Source organism: Tasmannia lanceolata, unplaced genomic scaffold, assembly GCF_043159265.1.
Source record: "Tasmannia lanceolata isolate RefF3 unplaced genomic scaffold, GAP_Taslan_0.1 ptg000005l, whole genome shotgun sequence".
Classification (NCBI taxonomy): Eukaryota; Viridiplantae; Streptophyta; class Magnoliopsida; order Canellales; family Winteraceae; genus Tasmannia; species Tasmannia lanceolata.
Window position 1 is genome coordinate 7657231 of NW_027518682.1, and position 17754 is coordinate 7674984.

Sequence of the window (17754 nt, forward strand, 5' to 3'; positions counted from 1 at the left end):
AAACCCTAAACATAAACATATCTCATTGAAACAAGTTTCGGAGAAGAAAAACCTTTATATCAGCAAAAGAGAATCAATAGATAGGCAACCCTTACCTCAAAAACATAAGGCAACCCTTACCTCAAAAACATGAAAGGAACACTCCTTACTTCAAATATAGCAAAAGAGAATCAATGAGAGAATCAATGATAGGGGACCCTTACTTAAAAGAGAATCAATGATAGAAAACCCTTACGACCCTTACCAATAGTTTTCCGGTCACAGGTTTGTTTGAGCTTACACCTTGGAGTGAATAACCTGTAAATATTCTAATTTGTATCAAAGTCATGTTTTAAGATCATGTGGACCCCACATGCACTATTCATGTGGACCCCTCATGTTACTATTCATGTGGACCCCACATGTTACTATTCATGTGGACCCCACATTTTACATTCATGTGGACTCCACATGTTACCATTCATGTGGACCCCACATGTAAATTCATGTGGACCCCACATGTTACTATGCTCAGCAGGTTTACCATTCTTTGATTTCGTTTATTTCTTGGCTACTATGCTTAGCAGTTCGCCTATGCTTAACAGTTTGCCTTTCTGTGCTGAAAGTTTACTTACGGTTACTATGCTTGCATTTCACCGTTCAAATAAGAGGGTAAAACTTGCATAATCTATAGCGAGTTATCGCCTCTTATACATGTTTTATCCTAATTTACATAGATGGATATTTACATAGGTGGTAGAACCAACCATTTACTTTACTTTACGGTTACTATGCTAGCATTTCACCGTTCAAATAAGAGGGTAAAACTTGCATAATATATAGCGAGTTATCGCCTCTTATGCATGTTTTATCCTGATTTACATAGATGAATATTTACATAGGTGGTAGAACCAACCATTTACTTTACTTTACGGTTACTATGCTAGCATTTCACCGTTCAAATAAGACTTGCATATAAAAGAAATACTTTAACTATTGAAAGATTTACCTTCTCCTCTCTCAGATTTCCTTTTCCTTCTCCTCTCTCAGATTTCCTTTTCCTTCTTCTCTCTGATTTCCTTTTCCTTCTTCTCTCTCAGATTTCCTTTTCCTTCTCCTCTCTCAGATTTCTTTTTTTTTTTTTTTCCTTCTCCTCGTCTGCGAGCCTCTATTTATAGCCTTAACCTGAATTATTATATTATTATTTTATTTATTATTTTATTTGCATGAACAGTAACTTGAATTATTATATTATTAGTTTATTTGCTTGAATAGTAACTTGAATTATTGTGTGGGACCTACTTGTTGTGGGACCTACTGTTGGTAGGACCCGCTTGTGTGGGGCCCGCTGATGTGGGACCCGCTTATGTGGGACCCGCTTGTGAATAGTACTCGGTGGGTCCTACTGTGAATAGTAGTTTTACATAGTACATCTCAATAGTAAACTTGCATAGTATTTCTGCATAGTAATCTTGCATAGTGACTGTTGTGAATAGTAATTACGCATAGTGACTATTGGTAAGTTTTAATATATGTAAATATCTAAGCCTTTTTAGTTGACATCTGGGGCGGTGGCTTAGTGGTAGGAAGCCGTTCAATCCTAGCTCAGGATTGGGTTCGAATCGCGTATGCCCCATTATGCCAGATGTCCTCATGCCCGATTAACTCGGGGAAAAATGAGTAATGGCCGATGATTACCCACCTATGAGGCCATTTTTTTTTTATTTGTATGTAACATATATATATATATATATATATATATATATATATCTATCTATATATATATTTTACCGGTTCTTACATTCTACCTCCCTTAAAAAAAAAATTTCGTCCTCGAAATTTGACGTACCTTAAGAAGTAAATAGATGAGGATACTTTTGTTTCATCTCCTCCTCCGGTTCCCATGTTGCTTCCTCGGTGGCTTGGCTCCTCCACAGAATCTTCACCAGTGATATTCTTTTTGTCCGAAGAATTTGTTCCTTTCGATCAAGGAGTTGTACTGGTTGTTCTTCATAAGACAAATTTTGTTCCAACTGCATTGGTTCTGTTTGTAATACATGTGATGGGTCCGCCAAGTATTTCCTTAAAAGTGAGACGTGAAACACATTGTGAACATGTGACAAGGCTGGTGGTAAAGCTACACGGTATGCTACTGGTCCAATTCGTTCAAGTATTTCGTATGGTCCAATATATCTGGGACTGAGCTTCCCTTTCTTTCCGAACCTTATCACACCCTTCCAAGGTGATACTTTTAAGAATACACGGTCACCCACTGCAAACTCCAGGTCTCGACGTCGATGATCGGCGTAGCTCTTCTGTCTGCTTTGAGCCGTCCTCATATGTTGTTGGATCATACGTACTTTGTCAGTAGTTTCTTGTACTAACTCTGGGCCTAGAAGTTTTCTTTCTCCGACCTCATCCCAACACGTCGGTGTTCTACACCTCTTACCATAGAGAGCTTCATAGGGTGCACTCTCTATACTAGAGTGATAACTGTTATTATAAGAAAATTCAACCAATGGTAAGTGTTGGTCCCAATTACCTTGGAAGTCTATTATGCAAGCTCTAAGCATATCCTCCAGTGTCTGAATTGTCCGTTCGGATTGACCATCTGTTTGAGGATGAAAGGCAGTGCTGAAGTTCAACTTTGTCCCCCAATGCTTTTGTATACTCTTCCAAAAATTAGATGTGAAGCGCGGGTCACGATCGGACACAATGGATGCTGGTATGCCGTGTAATCTGACTACTTCTTTGATGTAGAGCTTCGCCAATTGATCTAAGGAAAAAGTTTCTCGTATTGGGATAAAATGAGCGACCTTCGTTAATCGATCAATGATGACCCATATTGCGTCATTTCCTTTCGTAGTCCTCGGTAGTCCTGTAACGAAATCCATTGCTATCATATCCCACTTCCATATAGGCACCTCAAGTGGTTGTAAGGCTCCCTTTGGTAGCTGTCGTTCTGCTTTAACTTGTTGGCAAACCAAGCATGTAGACACGAACTCAGCAATCTCTCTCTTCATATTATTCCACCAATAATGGGTTCGAAGATCTCTATACATCTTCGTACTCCCTGGGTGTATGGAGAATGCCGAACTATGTGCCTCAGTTAGCAACTTCCTTCTTAATTCTGGATCGGAGGGCACACATAGTCTTGTATTGAATCTTAAGATGTCATCTTTATCAACATTGAATTCGGAAAGTTTGCCTTTCCGAACTGCTTCGATCTTTCCTTGTAATTCAGGATCGTTGACTTGAGTGGCCTTGATTTTCTCCAATAGTGATGGTTGAGCAACCATCTGTGCTATGTAGCCCTTAGTTCGCGGTTCTACTATTTCCATATCAAGTTTTCTCAGATCTTGGAGTAAATGCTTTTGAGTGGTTAGCATTCTTGCCAAGGTTCCGGAAGTTTTTCTACTTAATGCATCTGCCACTACATTCGCCTTTCCAGGATGATAATGAATGGTGCAGTCATAATCCTTGAGTAACTCTAGCCACCTTCTTTGTCTCATATTCAGCTCCTTCTGGGAAAATATGTATTTAAGACTCTTGTGATCAGTATAAATTTCACACTTTTCCCCGTAGAGATAATGTCGCCAGATCTTCAGTGCAAAGATTACTGCCGCCAATTCCATATCATGCGTGGGGTAGTTTTGCTCGTGGTATTTTAGTTGGCGTGATGCATAAGCTATAACTTTATCATTTTGCATTAATACGCAGCCGAGCCCTTCCTTTGATGCGTCACTGTAGATCACAAATCCTCCGGTTGGTGTTGGTAATGCTAGCACAGGTGCGCTGACGAGTCTCTTCTTTAACGTTTCGAAGCTTTCCTCGCATTCTTTGGTCCAGATAAACTTCGCGCCTTTCCGAGTTAATTTCGTTAAGGGATTTGCTAATCGAGCGAAGTTTTCCACGAACCTTCGATAATAGCCGGCAAGTCCCAAGAAACTCCGAATTTCTGTTGCTGTCGTGGGTCTTTGCCATTCTTCAACGGCTTTAGTCTTCGCTGGATCCACAGAAATTCCTTCTCGGGTGACTATGTGACCCAAGAACGCCACTTGCTGCAACCAGAAGTCACATTTACTGAATTTGGCATACAGCTTCTTCTGTCGAAGTGTTTGTAAAACAATCTTCAGATGTTCCGCATGTTCTTCGCGACTCTTAGAATAGACAAGAATGTCGTCGATAAATACCACGACAAACTTATCAAGATACTCGTGAAATACTCTGTTCATTAGATCCATGAATACGGCTGGGGCATTCGTGAGTTCGAATGGCATGACAATGAACTCATAATGTCCGTAGCGTGTGCGGAACGCCGTCTTTGGAACGTCTTCTTTCCTTACTTTCAGTTGGTGATAACCAGATCTGAGATCGATCTTGGAGAAGTACATGGCACCTTGAAGTTGGTCGAACAAGTCGTCGATTCTGGGCAACGGGTACTTGTTCTTTATTGTGACATTGTTCAATTCTCGATAATCAATGCACAACCTCATTGATCCATCCTTCTTCTTTACGAACAGGACGGGAGCTCCCCAGGGTGATACACTGGGCCGGATGAATCCTTTGTCTAATAGTTCTTGCAGTTGCTTCTTTAGTTCCTCCAGTTCTATCGGCGCCATTCGATACGGTCTTTTGGATATTGGATTTGCTCCCGGTACTAGCTCGATAGAGAACTCCAGTTCTCGATTCGGTGGGGTTCCTGGTAGATCGTCAGGGAATACATCCACGTACTTTTGTATAATAGGCACGTCTTCCAATTTCATCTTCTTTTCACTCGTGTCCACAACTTGAACTTGAGCGAGATATCCTTCACAACCCTGTTTTAATAATCGTCTTGCCTGCAACGATGATATTAGTGCTGGAGTTTTGTTTATGTCAAGGCTTTTATATACAAGTTGGGGTTGATCAGGCATAGTAAACCTGACTTCTTTCCGGTAACAGTCTATGTTGGCATGGTTTAAAGTCAACCAATCCATTCCTAATATAACATCGAATTCTAAAATAGGTAAGGAGATAAGATCTACTGATAAGTGTCTACCACAAATATCAACAGAGCATGCTCGATAAACTCCTGATGTAACTAGAGAATTTCCACCAGGTGTTTTAACAGAAAGTTCAAGATCTAACTTCTGAAGCGGTATGCTTAAATACTTGGCAAACTTTGGTGAAACGAAAGAATGCGTAGAGCCAGAATCAAATAAGATATGTGCATTCTTCGAATTTACAGACAAAGTACCTGTTACCACATCATTCGTTGCCTCCACTTCAGCAGTTGTGATAGCAAAAGTACGGGCCTGTCCCCTTGGCTGTTGATGTCGACCTCCTTCTACTGCTCTGGGCTTGGTGCATTGATTTGAATAGTGTCCCATTTCGTTACAATTGAAACACTTGATGTCTGGGTGAGCATTCAGAGTCTGCTTGAGGGTTGGCTGACTGTTCCGAGTCAAAGTTGGATTTTGTTCCCGTTTTGGGACCATCTTGCAGTCCTTTGCCACATGTCCTTCCATTCCGCATTGGAAGCATTTTTGTGTCCCCGCGTAACAAACACCTCTATGTCTCTTTCCACATTTGGAGCAATGTTGCTGGTTTCCTGCTTCCTTGATATTCGGTCTCTTTGTTCCAGATCCTCCTGGTTGGCTTTCATTCGTTCTCTTTACGCCGGTCAACTTGTTTTTGGACTGCTGAAAGTCCAAATGTTCAATTTCCACTTTCAAAGCACATCTCACCACGACTTCGTAGCTTTGAAAATCTAAAGCTGCTAATGCTCGCCTGACACTAGGCTTTAATCCGTATTGGAATTTGTCCACCTTACTTTGAACGTCAGTCACTAGGTGGGTTGCATATCGAGCCAGTCTTGTGAATTTTGCTTCATATTGAGAGACTGTCTCTCCCTCTTCTTGCTTTAAGGAGATAAATTCTCTTACTAGCTGAGCTTTCAGTGGTTGTGGGAAGTACTTTTCGAGGAAGATGCTTTTGAATTCATTCCAACACATTGCGTTCATTTCTTCTTCAGTTTTTGTATTTCGAAATAAATTCCACCACTGATCCGCGTCACCGTCCAATCTATACGTCGCCAATCTTACACGTTGTTGGCTGGTGCAGGCAATCACCGAAAAGATCTTTTCGATGGAGTGAATCCATCTTTCAGCTTCTAAGGGATCTGTAGTTCCCAAGAAGGCAGCAGGACGTTGCCTGATAAACTGTTCCAGTATAGCTCCTTCGTTTTGAAGTGGAGCAGGTGGGGCTCGTTGTTGGTTCATGTTTGTCATTGCTTGGGCTAGCTGTGCCAATGCAGTGGCAATGGCATCATTTCCTGCGTTGTTATTTCTAGCGTTGGCTGCGTTGGCTGTAGGTTGTTCGTTTCTTGCTTGCCTTTCTCTGCGTGGCCTGCCACGTCCCCTCCTTGCCTCAGCCTCAATTGCAAAATTCTGTTCCTGATTTTCCGCCATCTTCATATCATAGGATCACATTAGTAATCTAAATTATAACTCATCTTAAAAGCATTTAGATCACAGAAATCATAACTAGCACAAGTTCTATATTAACCAACGACTATTGGTATACTTAACATCTTTTAACATAACATTTAGATAGGGTAAAATCAAATCCTATCTTTTTGAATCCTAATTTCCAAAATCGACTAAACTTCGCTCTGATACCAAATGTAACGCCCCGGTTTTTCTTGAAAATACCAACTCGGTGCGTAGAATAATATGACATCATCTTTCTCAAAAACTTTCATTATTCTCAAACACTTTCATTATTCCCAAGATCTCAAATACGTTTAGAGGATTTACAGAAATTAGGTCTAACTTATTACATCGTAATTCAAGACATAGTTGATACACATTTAAAACATAATTGTTCTTTAGAACAGTTCTGCATTCAACTCTAGCATTCCTCATCTTCCATCTATACTTCACCTGGGTTTTGGAACCATAAAACAAGGAAAAGAAGGGGGTGAGCTCAAATAGCCCAGTAGGGTATAAACAACAAGTGATGTAGAATTGTCAAGCTCATAAGAACATGATATTTTGCAGATATGACATCTCATATGGAAAGAAAGAATAAGCACAACAGGCTTTCCAAACGTATAGAGAAAACTTTTAGAACTTGATATCAAGATATATAGACTTCATTAAGCATAGATGCTTTCATTCATAGCCATATCTCGGCTCATTCATAGCCATACCTCGGCTCATAATCCTCTAGATTTACACTCTCTAGAGTCGTCATTACCCACGTGCACATGGAGGACTATAACGCGTCCATCCGTCATCATATCATAACTCAGTCCATATTCAGAATTAGGGTATCACAAGATAAACCCTAAACATAAACATATCTCATTGAAACAAGTTTCGGAGAAGAAAAACCTTTATATCAGCAAAAGAGAATCAATAGATAGGCAACCCTTACCTCAAAAACATAAGGCAACCCTTACCTCAAAAACATGAAAGGAACACTCCTTACTTCAAATATAGCAAAAGAGAATCAATGAGAGAATCAATGATAGGGGACCCTTACTTAAAAGAGAATCAATGATAGAAAACCCTTACGACCCTTACCAATAGTTTTCCGGTCACAGGTTTGTTTGAGCTTACACCTTGGAGTGAATAACCTGTAAATATTCTAATTTGTATCAAAGTCATGTTTTAAGATCATGTGGACCCCACATGCACTATTCATGTGGACCCCTCATGTTACTATTCATGTGGACCCACATGTTACTATTCATGTGGACCCCACATTTTACATTCATGTGGACCCCACATGTAAATTCATGTGGACCCCACATGTTACTATGCTCAGCAGGTTTACCATTCTTTGATTTCGTTTATTTCTTGGCTACTATGCTTAGCAGTTCGCCTATGCTTAACAGTTTGCCTTTCTGTGCTGAAAGTTTACTTACGGTTACTATGCTTGCATTTCACCGTTCAAATAAGAGGGTAAAACTTGCATAATCTATAGCGAGTTATCGCCTCTTATGCATGTTTTATCCTGATTTACATAGATGGATATTTACATAGGTGGTAGAACCAACCATTTACTTTACTTTACGGTTACTATGCTAGCATTTCACCGTTCAAATAAGAGGGTAAAACTTGCATAATCTATAGCGAGTTATCGCCTCTTATGCATGTTTTATCCTGATTTACATAGATGAATATTTACATAGGTGGTAGAACCAACCATTTACTTTACTTTACGGTTACTATGCTAGCATTTCACCGTTCAAATAAGACTTGCATATAAAAGAAATACTTTAACTATTGAAAGATTTACCTTCTCCTCTCTCAGATTTCCTTTTCCTTCTCCTCTCTCAGATTTCTTTTTTTTTTTTCCTTCTCCTGTCTGCGAGCCTCTATTTATAGCCTTAACCTGAATTATTATATTATTATTTTATTTATTATTTTATTTGCATGAACAGTAACTTGAATTATTATATTATTAGTTTATTTGCTTGAATAGTAAATTGAATTATTGTGTGGGACCTACTTGTTGTGGGACCTACTGTTGGTAGGACCTGCTTGTGTGGGGCCCGCTGATGTGGGACCCGCTTATGTGGGACCCGCTTGTGAATAGTACTCGGTGGGTCCTACTGTGAATAGTAGTTTTACATAGTACATCTCAATAGTAAACTTGCATAGTATTTCTGCATAGTAATCTTGCATAGTGACTGTTGTGAATAGTAATTACGCATAGTGACTATTGGTAAGTTTTAATATATGTAAATATCTAAGCCTTTTTAGTTGACATCTGGGGCGGTGGCTTAGTGGTAGGAAGCCGTTCAATCCTAGCTCAGGATTGGGTTCGAATCGCGTATGCCCCATTATGCCAGATGTCCTCATGCCCGATTAACTCGGGGAAAAATGAGTAATGGCCGATGATTACCCACCTATGAGGCCATTTTTTTTTTATTTGTATGTAACATATATATATATATATATCTATATATATATTTTACCGGTTCTTACATAAAGTCTGTCAGAATTGTCAATTCGTTTTCCTATATGAAATGACTGAATTCTACACATTTTGTAGACCACCTGGTGTCTTTTCAGTGTGAAAAACACATCTACAGGGCACCTTTTCAGAATGTTTGAAATCTGACCGTTAGATCACACTGCGCCTAAAAAAGTGTCACTATGCGCCCTATAGCTCATTGCCCATGCCGCGCGCGCGTGCGCTTGTGCTAACGGTGGGTTGCACCGTCCCGCGGGTCCAACCATGGGTTCAACCTAATGTGCAATCAACAAGTATTAGAAAAGTATAGTGCTTTATAAGCCCTTCTCTTTTCTTTCTCTCATCCGGTACGGGACTATCTTTTCAACTACACTTCTACATCCTTTTGTAAAAGCAAATCTTTCCAAGAAATATTTTTTTTTTTCAAACGCTTTTGATAAAACATTTTCCAAAACACTAAAACATGCAAAATATATGATTTTGAAAATCCAAAATCACTAACAGGTTTTTCTATCTTATGAAAACCCAGAGATGGGTTTCTCTCTCTCTCTCTCTCTCTCACTCTGTTTTTTGAGAGATTCTCATCTCTCTCTCCCCCAGAGATGGGTTTCTCCCCTCTCTTTCTCTCTCTCTCTCTCTCTCCTGGCTGAACCCAGAGCCCACTCTCCGATTCTTTGCTGAAACCCGGACTGACTTCTTATTGCCAAAGACGATTGCAAAGCTAATGTGTATACATATTACAAACAGGGGCTGAACATATTAGTGTTCTTTCTCATTTAATAGCCCCTTTTTCAATATGGTGACTAAGCTTTGAAGTTTGGTGAAACCTACTAGTTCATTAAAGAAGCATATGGCATGTTTTCGTAGGATGATCACCAATCTAAAGAAATGGCTTAAGAAATATATGTCAGCATTATGTTTCTAATAGATATATATTTATTAATTAATTAAGCTCCTGTAGTTGAAGTGGGATGTGATGAGGAAGTAATGATCCGAGAGACGATAAGGTAGGTTGGTCGTTAGCCTGGCTGCAATTCAATGGCTGAAACCAGGTTTCCCCATTCTCTGTTGAAACCTCTCTCTCTCTCTCTCTCTCTCTCATTCTCAATTATGTGTGTTTTTTTTTCTTCCTTTGATTAATCACAATTTTATATGGGAAATGAAATTTCCATCCTTTTCATATTAACTATGTGGTACAATTCTTATTGATTGAAAGATACAATTATTATTGATTGAAATAATTATTCAAAATTTGATTCCATTCCGACACTGGTATGGAGGGTACCAAACGCTAGAATGGGAATCATGATTGATTGCCTAGACAAATTCCAACGCTTATCCAAACACTAGAATTGGAATCACTATCCGTTTGTGAGGGGAATTGGAATTGGATTGGAATGTGATACTAATACCGATTCCCAATTCCGGCTCTCCAAATGCACCCTTAATCTAGATAGTCCATTTCTCTTTTTCTTTGATCTCACGGTTCGTATGGATGGCTTCTCAATGAAGTAACACAAAATACCTGGAGTACCCTCCAATAGAGACAAATCTCCTCATTTATCTGAAAGCTGCCCTTTGATGCGAGTTAGGAAATGCAGCCGGTATCTATTCGAACAAAAAAAAAAGGAAATACAGGAATCTGCGGGTTCACCCGACCCAACCCATGTTTTGGTGGGTTGGTGACCCGCGGGTCAATTTTGACGGGTCACTCAAATGCCACACATACCCGCAAATTTGCGGGTGGGTTGAGTCGACCCCCCTTAAGCTGAATGAGAAAAAAAAATTAATCCGGTAAAATTCTATTCCAGCCAAGGTAGAATCAGAATTACCTTTGGGGTGGGATACAAATTCTGTCATTTCCCTTGTCTAGGGCACTTTTGTCTACCATGAATTTTTTTTCTCCAATGGTAAACCAGTGTCTGGGTGAAGTGGCTAAAAATTAGGAAACTAGCGTCTCCTAGTGGTGAGAAGTAGCTAAAAATTAGGAAACAATACTCAAAATATGATGAATTTTTTTCTGATTTTTAGCCACTTGTCACCCTCAATGTGACCTCACCTCTCACATTTCTCTCCTCCTTCCACCTACTCTACCCCTCTCTCACCACTTGGAGACACTGATTTATCATTAAAAAAATAATTCATGGGTGCCAGACAAGGACCTTATTGCACCCGGATGACAATTCTATCCTCTTGATTTTCCTTCTTTTAAACAAATAGCATAATTGAGAACGTCAATTCCAATTCTAGTGTTTGTATAAACATTAGAATCAGTATTAACACCTAAGACTCCATCATCCTCAGGAGTTTAGAGAGAATGTGATCGTTGATCCTTCCCTCTTCTTTGAGAATCCTCAGCACAAAGAAGCCTACATTGCCTTGAAGGCATGGAAGCAGGCTATCTTCTCCGATCCTCACAATATGAACAAAAGCTATATTGGATCAGAGGTCTGCAACAACATTGATATCTTATGCACTCCATCACTCGCCAATCCAATGGTCCATGTCGTCACCAATCAGCATGGCATACTGAATGTAAATAACGTGCAGCTTGCATAGTCTTGACTGAAATTTCAGGGGGAAAATTGAACTTTCCGAAATGGAGATTTTTTGGATGCGTTGAAATTGGAGAGAGAGGGAGAGAGAGAGATTCAGGAGGGTGCATGGAGAGATTGTCACAGGAGAGAGCCATCCGGAATTAAAGAATACCACTTCTTCGGGCAGTTTCAAAATCCACCCAAAATTCGCGCAAACATTCCACTCCAAGTTTCCCTTTATGCAAACAATGCCAACCCAAACATCGGAATCGCAGATAGGGAATCTGACGCCTATTCTGATTCCCAATTACAACAATCCACACGCTGCTAAAGAGTGTCAGTTGGGAATGTGTGAAACAACCAATTACTCCAATACTCCCCTTCCACCTGTTGGTGTTATTTAATCATTTAAGACGTTGGAGTCGGTGTAATTTAATCATTTATACTTCAGTACTCCCCTCACGTGTGGCCCCTCTTTTTTTGGGTTGGCTTTTAACAAAGAGTCGTGAGTTCTAAACCAAAACCTATTGCGCTTTGATACCCTGTCAATAGACTCAATACAACCTATTGCGCTTTAAAAGTTCTAACCTGCTATTTGTAGAGGCCTGGTATCTTGATGACATAATGTGAATCACTACTTTAATATTAATCACTACGTTAATTAATCACTACTCTAAACATTTCTAACCATTTGAGTCTTAGAACTTTAATATGGATCGTTGGTCATTTTTATTAATTACTTTTTTTGTAAACCACTAGTTAGACAAGCAAATCATCTAACGACAGAAAATTTTAATGGGCTGTTCAACAAGAGGATAGCTATCAGGGGATACTTATCCCTTTAGTGGTCGACAACAAAAGGAAAGGGGACAAGATAAGGGCGGGCACGGGCAAAGACAAATCCCACTAAGAGGGAGGGAGGGGAGGGAATTAGGAAAGTAGTTGATTTCCATTTTCCAATCACATGTCCAATGGTTTTTTTCCTTTCCTTTTCTTCCCATCACATCATTTTCAAGGTCATTCCGACCCACAAAACACAACTGAATGGAAGCGAAAGATGATTGGAAAGGATTGAAAATAACATTAAGTGGAGGAGGAAGATGATGGCATGTCATACTTTTCTAGTCCACAAACTGAGGTGAGAGAATGGGAAGCAAGTTGCACTGGAAGGTGATGACATGACATCAAGAGAGATTTTAAAAAGCAATATAGTGATGGCACCAAAGGAAAGGTAGAAAATGTTTGGGCTCATAATCCGATAGGGGCCCCTAGAGGAACAATACAATGAGGGTCTTGGCTAATCTAATTTCAATATGATCAGGCGTTTTCTATGCATTTCTCATACGATCAAGGTTTCTTCGTACTATCATATTATATTTGCTTTTAATTGGACTGCTAACTCGGTGGCCCTATCGTGGAAGAGCCATGACCGGAAAATCAAATTATGAAGTAATCCTAACCGTCCGACGGATGATCCGGACCATTACCCATTTTATTTCAATGGCGGATTTGCATACCATTAGATAAACATTTTGGATCATCACACATGCAAAACGGAGAAATTGCAACTGTAGGTATTGTATGTCATAGGGAAAACTTGGGTGGCCCCAAGTTTGATCTTAAATCTTGTAAATGTAAAGTTTTCTTTAACTATTAAATACCTTATAAATTTAAATTACTTAGAGCTGTTTCAGATTATGCCAATTAATCATTTATACATGAAGTTGGATCAATCTTGACCTAGACATGGTGGATCCAATCGAGTTGACACCCCTAGTTTTCAGCCATAAGTTTTTTTCTTTTTCTTTTTCTTTTTAACATACAAGTGTAGAGAGAGACAAACTGGTCTAAACATAGCTGAAAATCTTATGCATCTTTTTCCATTCGGAAAATCCTTTCGCGACGATCTGTTCTTCAAATCCACGACGCCTCTCACAGTCACTTCGCCTTTGCCTACGTCTACCACATAATCCAGCAATCCTGCTAAATCTCCATGCCAAAATAATTACGAGAGAATTAAACACCTTCTAGTGGATTTGAAATTAGAGGAATGCTGAAGTGAAGGGTGCTCTGGCTGAAACCAGACTCAAGGGCGTCCCATTGGAACCAAGTCACCAAAGTTCATTAATTATTTCTTTACTTTAACAATTTTCAGTGCTATTATAAATGCATTTTGATGATGCATATCCAATGGGGGCGCCCTTGCAGCTGATTTTTTGTAAGGATGCCCTTCAATTTAGCATTCCTCTCAGCGCCCTTAAAATTAAGAGAAACTTAATGCCGCCCTTGTAAAAGCCAGCCACAAGGGGCCCCCATTGAATCCATGCCACTAAAGGACATTTATATAATGAGAAATTATATGGTGGCCGAACATGAAGTTCCGTCACGTACCACCCTTGATATTTGATCCAACAGCAGCGCATGCACTTTTTAAGATGACGCGGCTGTTGATCAAATATCAAGGGTGGTACCATTTTGACCCATATGAAAACTCTCATATAATAGAGGAAAGAGGAGTTCTAAAATGAAGGGCACCCACGCAAAAAGGGATGAAAGGGCTCCCCCATTGGCTGTAAAGCACCAAAGTGCATTAAATATTGTAAAAATCATCTAGCAGAAAATATAATAGTAAAAGCGCAATAAATTAATGCTGTTTGGTAACATGGATCCAATGGGGTGCAAGGGCACCCTTGGCTGATTTTTGCAAGGGTGCCCTTCAGTTTAGCATTCCTCATACTATAATAATATACATTTCATCAAGGACAATTTGTTTTCCTTAATTGGTAACCACCCAATCTCCAGCAAACACGTGGCCTATGTGTTTTGATTGAAAACGCATGCAAATATTTCTGGCCAGGAAGGTAGCTACTTGCTAGCAATAATCCTTTTTCCTATGAAGACTTGTAAATATCTTGTATCACCATAATTCGGATTTGAGTAATGCTAAACTCAAGGGTACCAAAAAATGTAAAAAATCAAAGATATTAAAAGGACTTTGGTGACTATCAACCAATGGGGTCGCCCTTTCATCTTATTTATTCAAGGGCGCCCCTAAGTTTAGCATTCCTCTTCTGGTTTATGTTCTGATTTTTATGTGACATTTTCTCACCGTTCATCTTAGAGATGATGTCAGAGACTCTTTGGCGGCAATGGCTGCAACTCATATTAGCCCTCATCACAATCACCTGAACCTGTATTTGTATCACTAAAATCAATCATCCATGCGTGCATATATGAGAAATGATATTTCCACCCCTTTTCCAGCATTTCCAAGCAGGTAAATGATATCTCTATCTATCTATCTATCTATATCTACATCACGAGAATGATATTTCCACCCCCTTTAGTGTCCAAGTCCCATGTGAGTTCTCAGGTGTGATTGGTAAAGAGAGAGCAAAGTTCACAATCAGCTAAAGAAGTAGTTCTCAAATCCTTCCAAATTTCAGACCAAAAGATGAGAAGAAGAAACAGAAAAACAGTAAAACAGAAACCTATTGAAACCAAAAGAAGAGGAAAAAACTCACAGTAGGAAGGGTTAGATTCTCAGCGATTCTGAGGGCTTGTTTGGTTACCACCTCCGTCATCTCACATTCCCAAAGCCCCTTCTGCCTCCCTTTGAATTGCACAAAAAATTCTACATCCTTTATATGTATAAAAATCTCTCTCTCTCTCTCTCTCTCTCTCTCTCTCTCTCTCTGACGTAGGAAGAAATGATGCAATTTGCAAACAAAAGAGACTTTCCTTTGTCCAAAATCCTTAACAGCCGCCCGAAATTCCTTTAATTAACCTATCCTTTTCTAAAAAAGACAAGAGTATCCTAACATTTCCGTAGAGTCCGAGTCTGGTATTTGGGTCCGACAATAGACCAGGTCGTAACAAGTCAAGTTATTAACCCCGGACGGCTCAATACAGGTCAAGCTTGACCCGCTATGCCCCGGCCCGATAAGGTCAGGTTTGTTCACATTTCATACACACCCATATCCAAGTGCATTATCGTCTTTTTAATAAACTTTCAGTTTTGTTTTCTCTACTTTTTTTATATATTATTAATCTAGTAGCTTGTAGGCTCAGGCTAAGAGTTGATGGAATCTCGTCCTTCACACTTTAAGGGGGTTTGTTAACTTACTCCACGTCGGGATTTAACAAATCCCAATAAATTACACAGTAAGGATCTTATATATGAGAATTTATAGTGATTAAGCCTCTAGCTCAATGGCTAAGGCTTTGTTCTTCTACCTAGAGGAGGGAGGTTCAATCCAAGAGAACCTCCAACCTTACCCCAAAAAAAATAAAAAATTTGAGATTTTATATGATGCCTGGCCTTATAATAGTCTAGTACTTTTCCAAAAGTGCTGTGCCCACTTCATAGGATGATCCAAACCATTCACTTCTTAGGCAACACCATACATACCAAAAATCATTTCCATAAGTCCTTTTAAGAAGGCTGTACATTACTTACTTTTGGAAAAATAATGGACACACCATATAAAATCTCTAAATGAGGTGGCTGCTTTTGTAACGTAAGGATCATATTTTATAGATGTGGCACATGTTTGACATGTGGAAACCTACCAATAGGTGGGCCCATCGGCAACTGATTGGAAACCTAACATCTCATTCATTGGTTCAATATTTGGACCGTGTATCATTGACAATTAGATATCACTGGTACAAATATTAGCCACGTGTCCAGGATAAAACCTATTTTTTTTTTTAACAAAGGCTTACTGTCCCATTGTATCCGCCATATGGGGCCCTTCTCTCTAACAATTTTTCAAAAGTATGTCCCCCGTTGGCAATTCTCTTATTTTTATGTCCCCCATTCGCAATTTTTCCCAATTTTACGTTGAAAGAAACAGAGCATACTATTTAAACTTATGAAGGCGTGACCTATGTGTGGGATACAGCCTCAGTTGCAACTGGGCCTCGACGCACAGAAAATCAGCCATACAAATTTGAAGGATGGTTGATATTGTGAACAAAAAGAAATAAATCATTTTGTTTTGGGGTGCTCTCACAAACAGTCCCAATAAAACCTTCTTAAACTTAGAAATTATAACTAAGTCACTGCTTTTTTACATAATTTAAACAGCTGACTTGATAACTGATAAAGAGATGAAACCTTTAATTTGCAAAAAGGCAAACGCATAATGAAGGGTATTATGATCATTTTTAAAAATACTGGCAGTGATGTTCGATTATATAAAAGTGGACTTTAATTACAATTTATAAATTTAATAAGATGTTGCTATAACAGGAAAGGTTCTTGGAGACTTCTTTATAAATTTCATTTGTTTATGAGATTAGATCACCATCTAAAGGGCTTGAAAATTTCTTTTGCCTGATAATTTCAACGAAATCCAAATCCAAGGCACTCATTTTCAGATTTTAAAAACCATATTGAGAGAAGTTTCCATTTCTAATAGGCGGTGGTGTTTGGCGTCTTAGGCTTGTCAAACACCACCAAACTAAAAACCTTTCTTGCACACCGCAATAGGAAAATTTCCTCTCTATGGGTTTTTAAAATCTTAAAAAAAAGAGTGTCTTGAATTTGAATTTCAGGGCCACCAAACCAAATCCTTTCTTGCACGCCTTGTTCAATATACTATGGTCTTCACCTTCCCCACCCCGGCACCCTTTAAAAAATAATAAGGTTTTTAGAAAGAAAAATGACATGTTGGTGATAATATCTGGATAGACTTTCGGGGCATTCACTTGAAAATTGCGGATATGGTCACGGTAAGAGACTTAGGACATGTTTGGCTACGATGGCTTTTTTTTTCCTAGAATATTAGCTTAACCAATGGTGAGCGAGGGAGGGTAGGAGAGGAATAGACACGAGAGGGATGGAGGAAGGAGAGGGTAAGAAAAGCATGAAAAACAAGGGAACAAAAAATTCCATCCACAGTGACTCATTTTTTCCTTGTTTTATTGCCACTTCTCACCATCTACTCATTCAAGCCCTCTAAGTCTCTCTTTTCCCACCTGCTCTCTCTACGCCTCTCTCACCACTTGAAAAACTAGTTTATCATGAAAAAATATTCATGGTTGCCAAACATGGCCTCAAGTTCTCATCTTAGGACCACAAGGTGTGCTCGAAAGTTCGCCTTTATTTATGTGATCTGGTCCATCGATGAGCAGCAACCACAAGTCCAGTCATCTACAAGATTACAAGGTGAGGTGTCCCCATCAAGATGTGATGGCTACGGGTGAAGCCTCTCATATGCTTCTCCTAGATAGTATGTTATGGTAAAATAAGACAGATGTT

At 39.3% G+C, this 17754-nt stretch overlaps 1 protein-coding gene and 1 long non-coding RNA gene across 2 annotated transcripts; both read right to left on the reverse strand.

The window, feature by feature from the left end:
• Positions 1-1829: 1829 nt before the first annotated feature.
• Positions 1830-6431, reverse strand: LOC143876331 (uncharacterized). The gene is made up of 3 exons (XM_077378053.1): positions 3215-6431; positions 2692-3052; positions 1830-2313 (listed from the first exon to the last, which is right to left on the reverse strand). The coding sequence occupies exons 1-3, from the start codon at positions 6429-6431 to the stop codon at positions 1830-1832; spliced, it is 4062 nt and encodes a 1353-aa protein (XP_077234168.1).
• Positions 6432-13100: 6669 nt separating this feature from the next.
• On the reverse strand, positions 13101-15177 carry LOC143876545 (uncharacterized). Its single transcript, XR_013250415.1, has 3 exons — positions 15011-15177; positions 14596-14677; positions 13101-13469 (listed from the first exon to the last, which is right to left on the reverse strand). It is a non-coding gene; the product is annotated as an uncharacterized LOC143876545 (long non-coding RNA).
• Between the last annotated feature and the right edge of the window lie 2577 nt (positions 15178-17754).

Bases quoted from the DNA above. Each gene is read 5' to 3' on its own strand.
- LOC143876331 (XM_077378053.1), bottom strand. From the start codon at position 6,431: ATGGCGGAAAATCAGGAACAGAATTTTGCAATTGAGGCTGAGGCAAGG. The intron at 3,053-3,214 runs AAGGAAAGATCG...CCATACACCCAG, and splicing joins AGTCAACGATCCTGAATTAC to GGAGTACGAAGATGTATAGA. The intron at 2,314-2,691 runs GTCCGATCGTGA...ACAACATATGAG, and splicing joins GGCATACCAGCATCCATTGT to GACGGCTCAAAGCAGACAGA.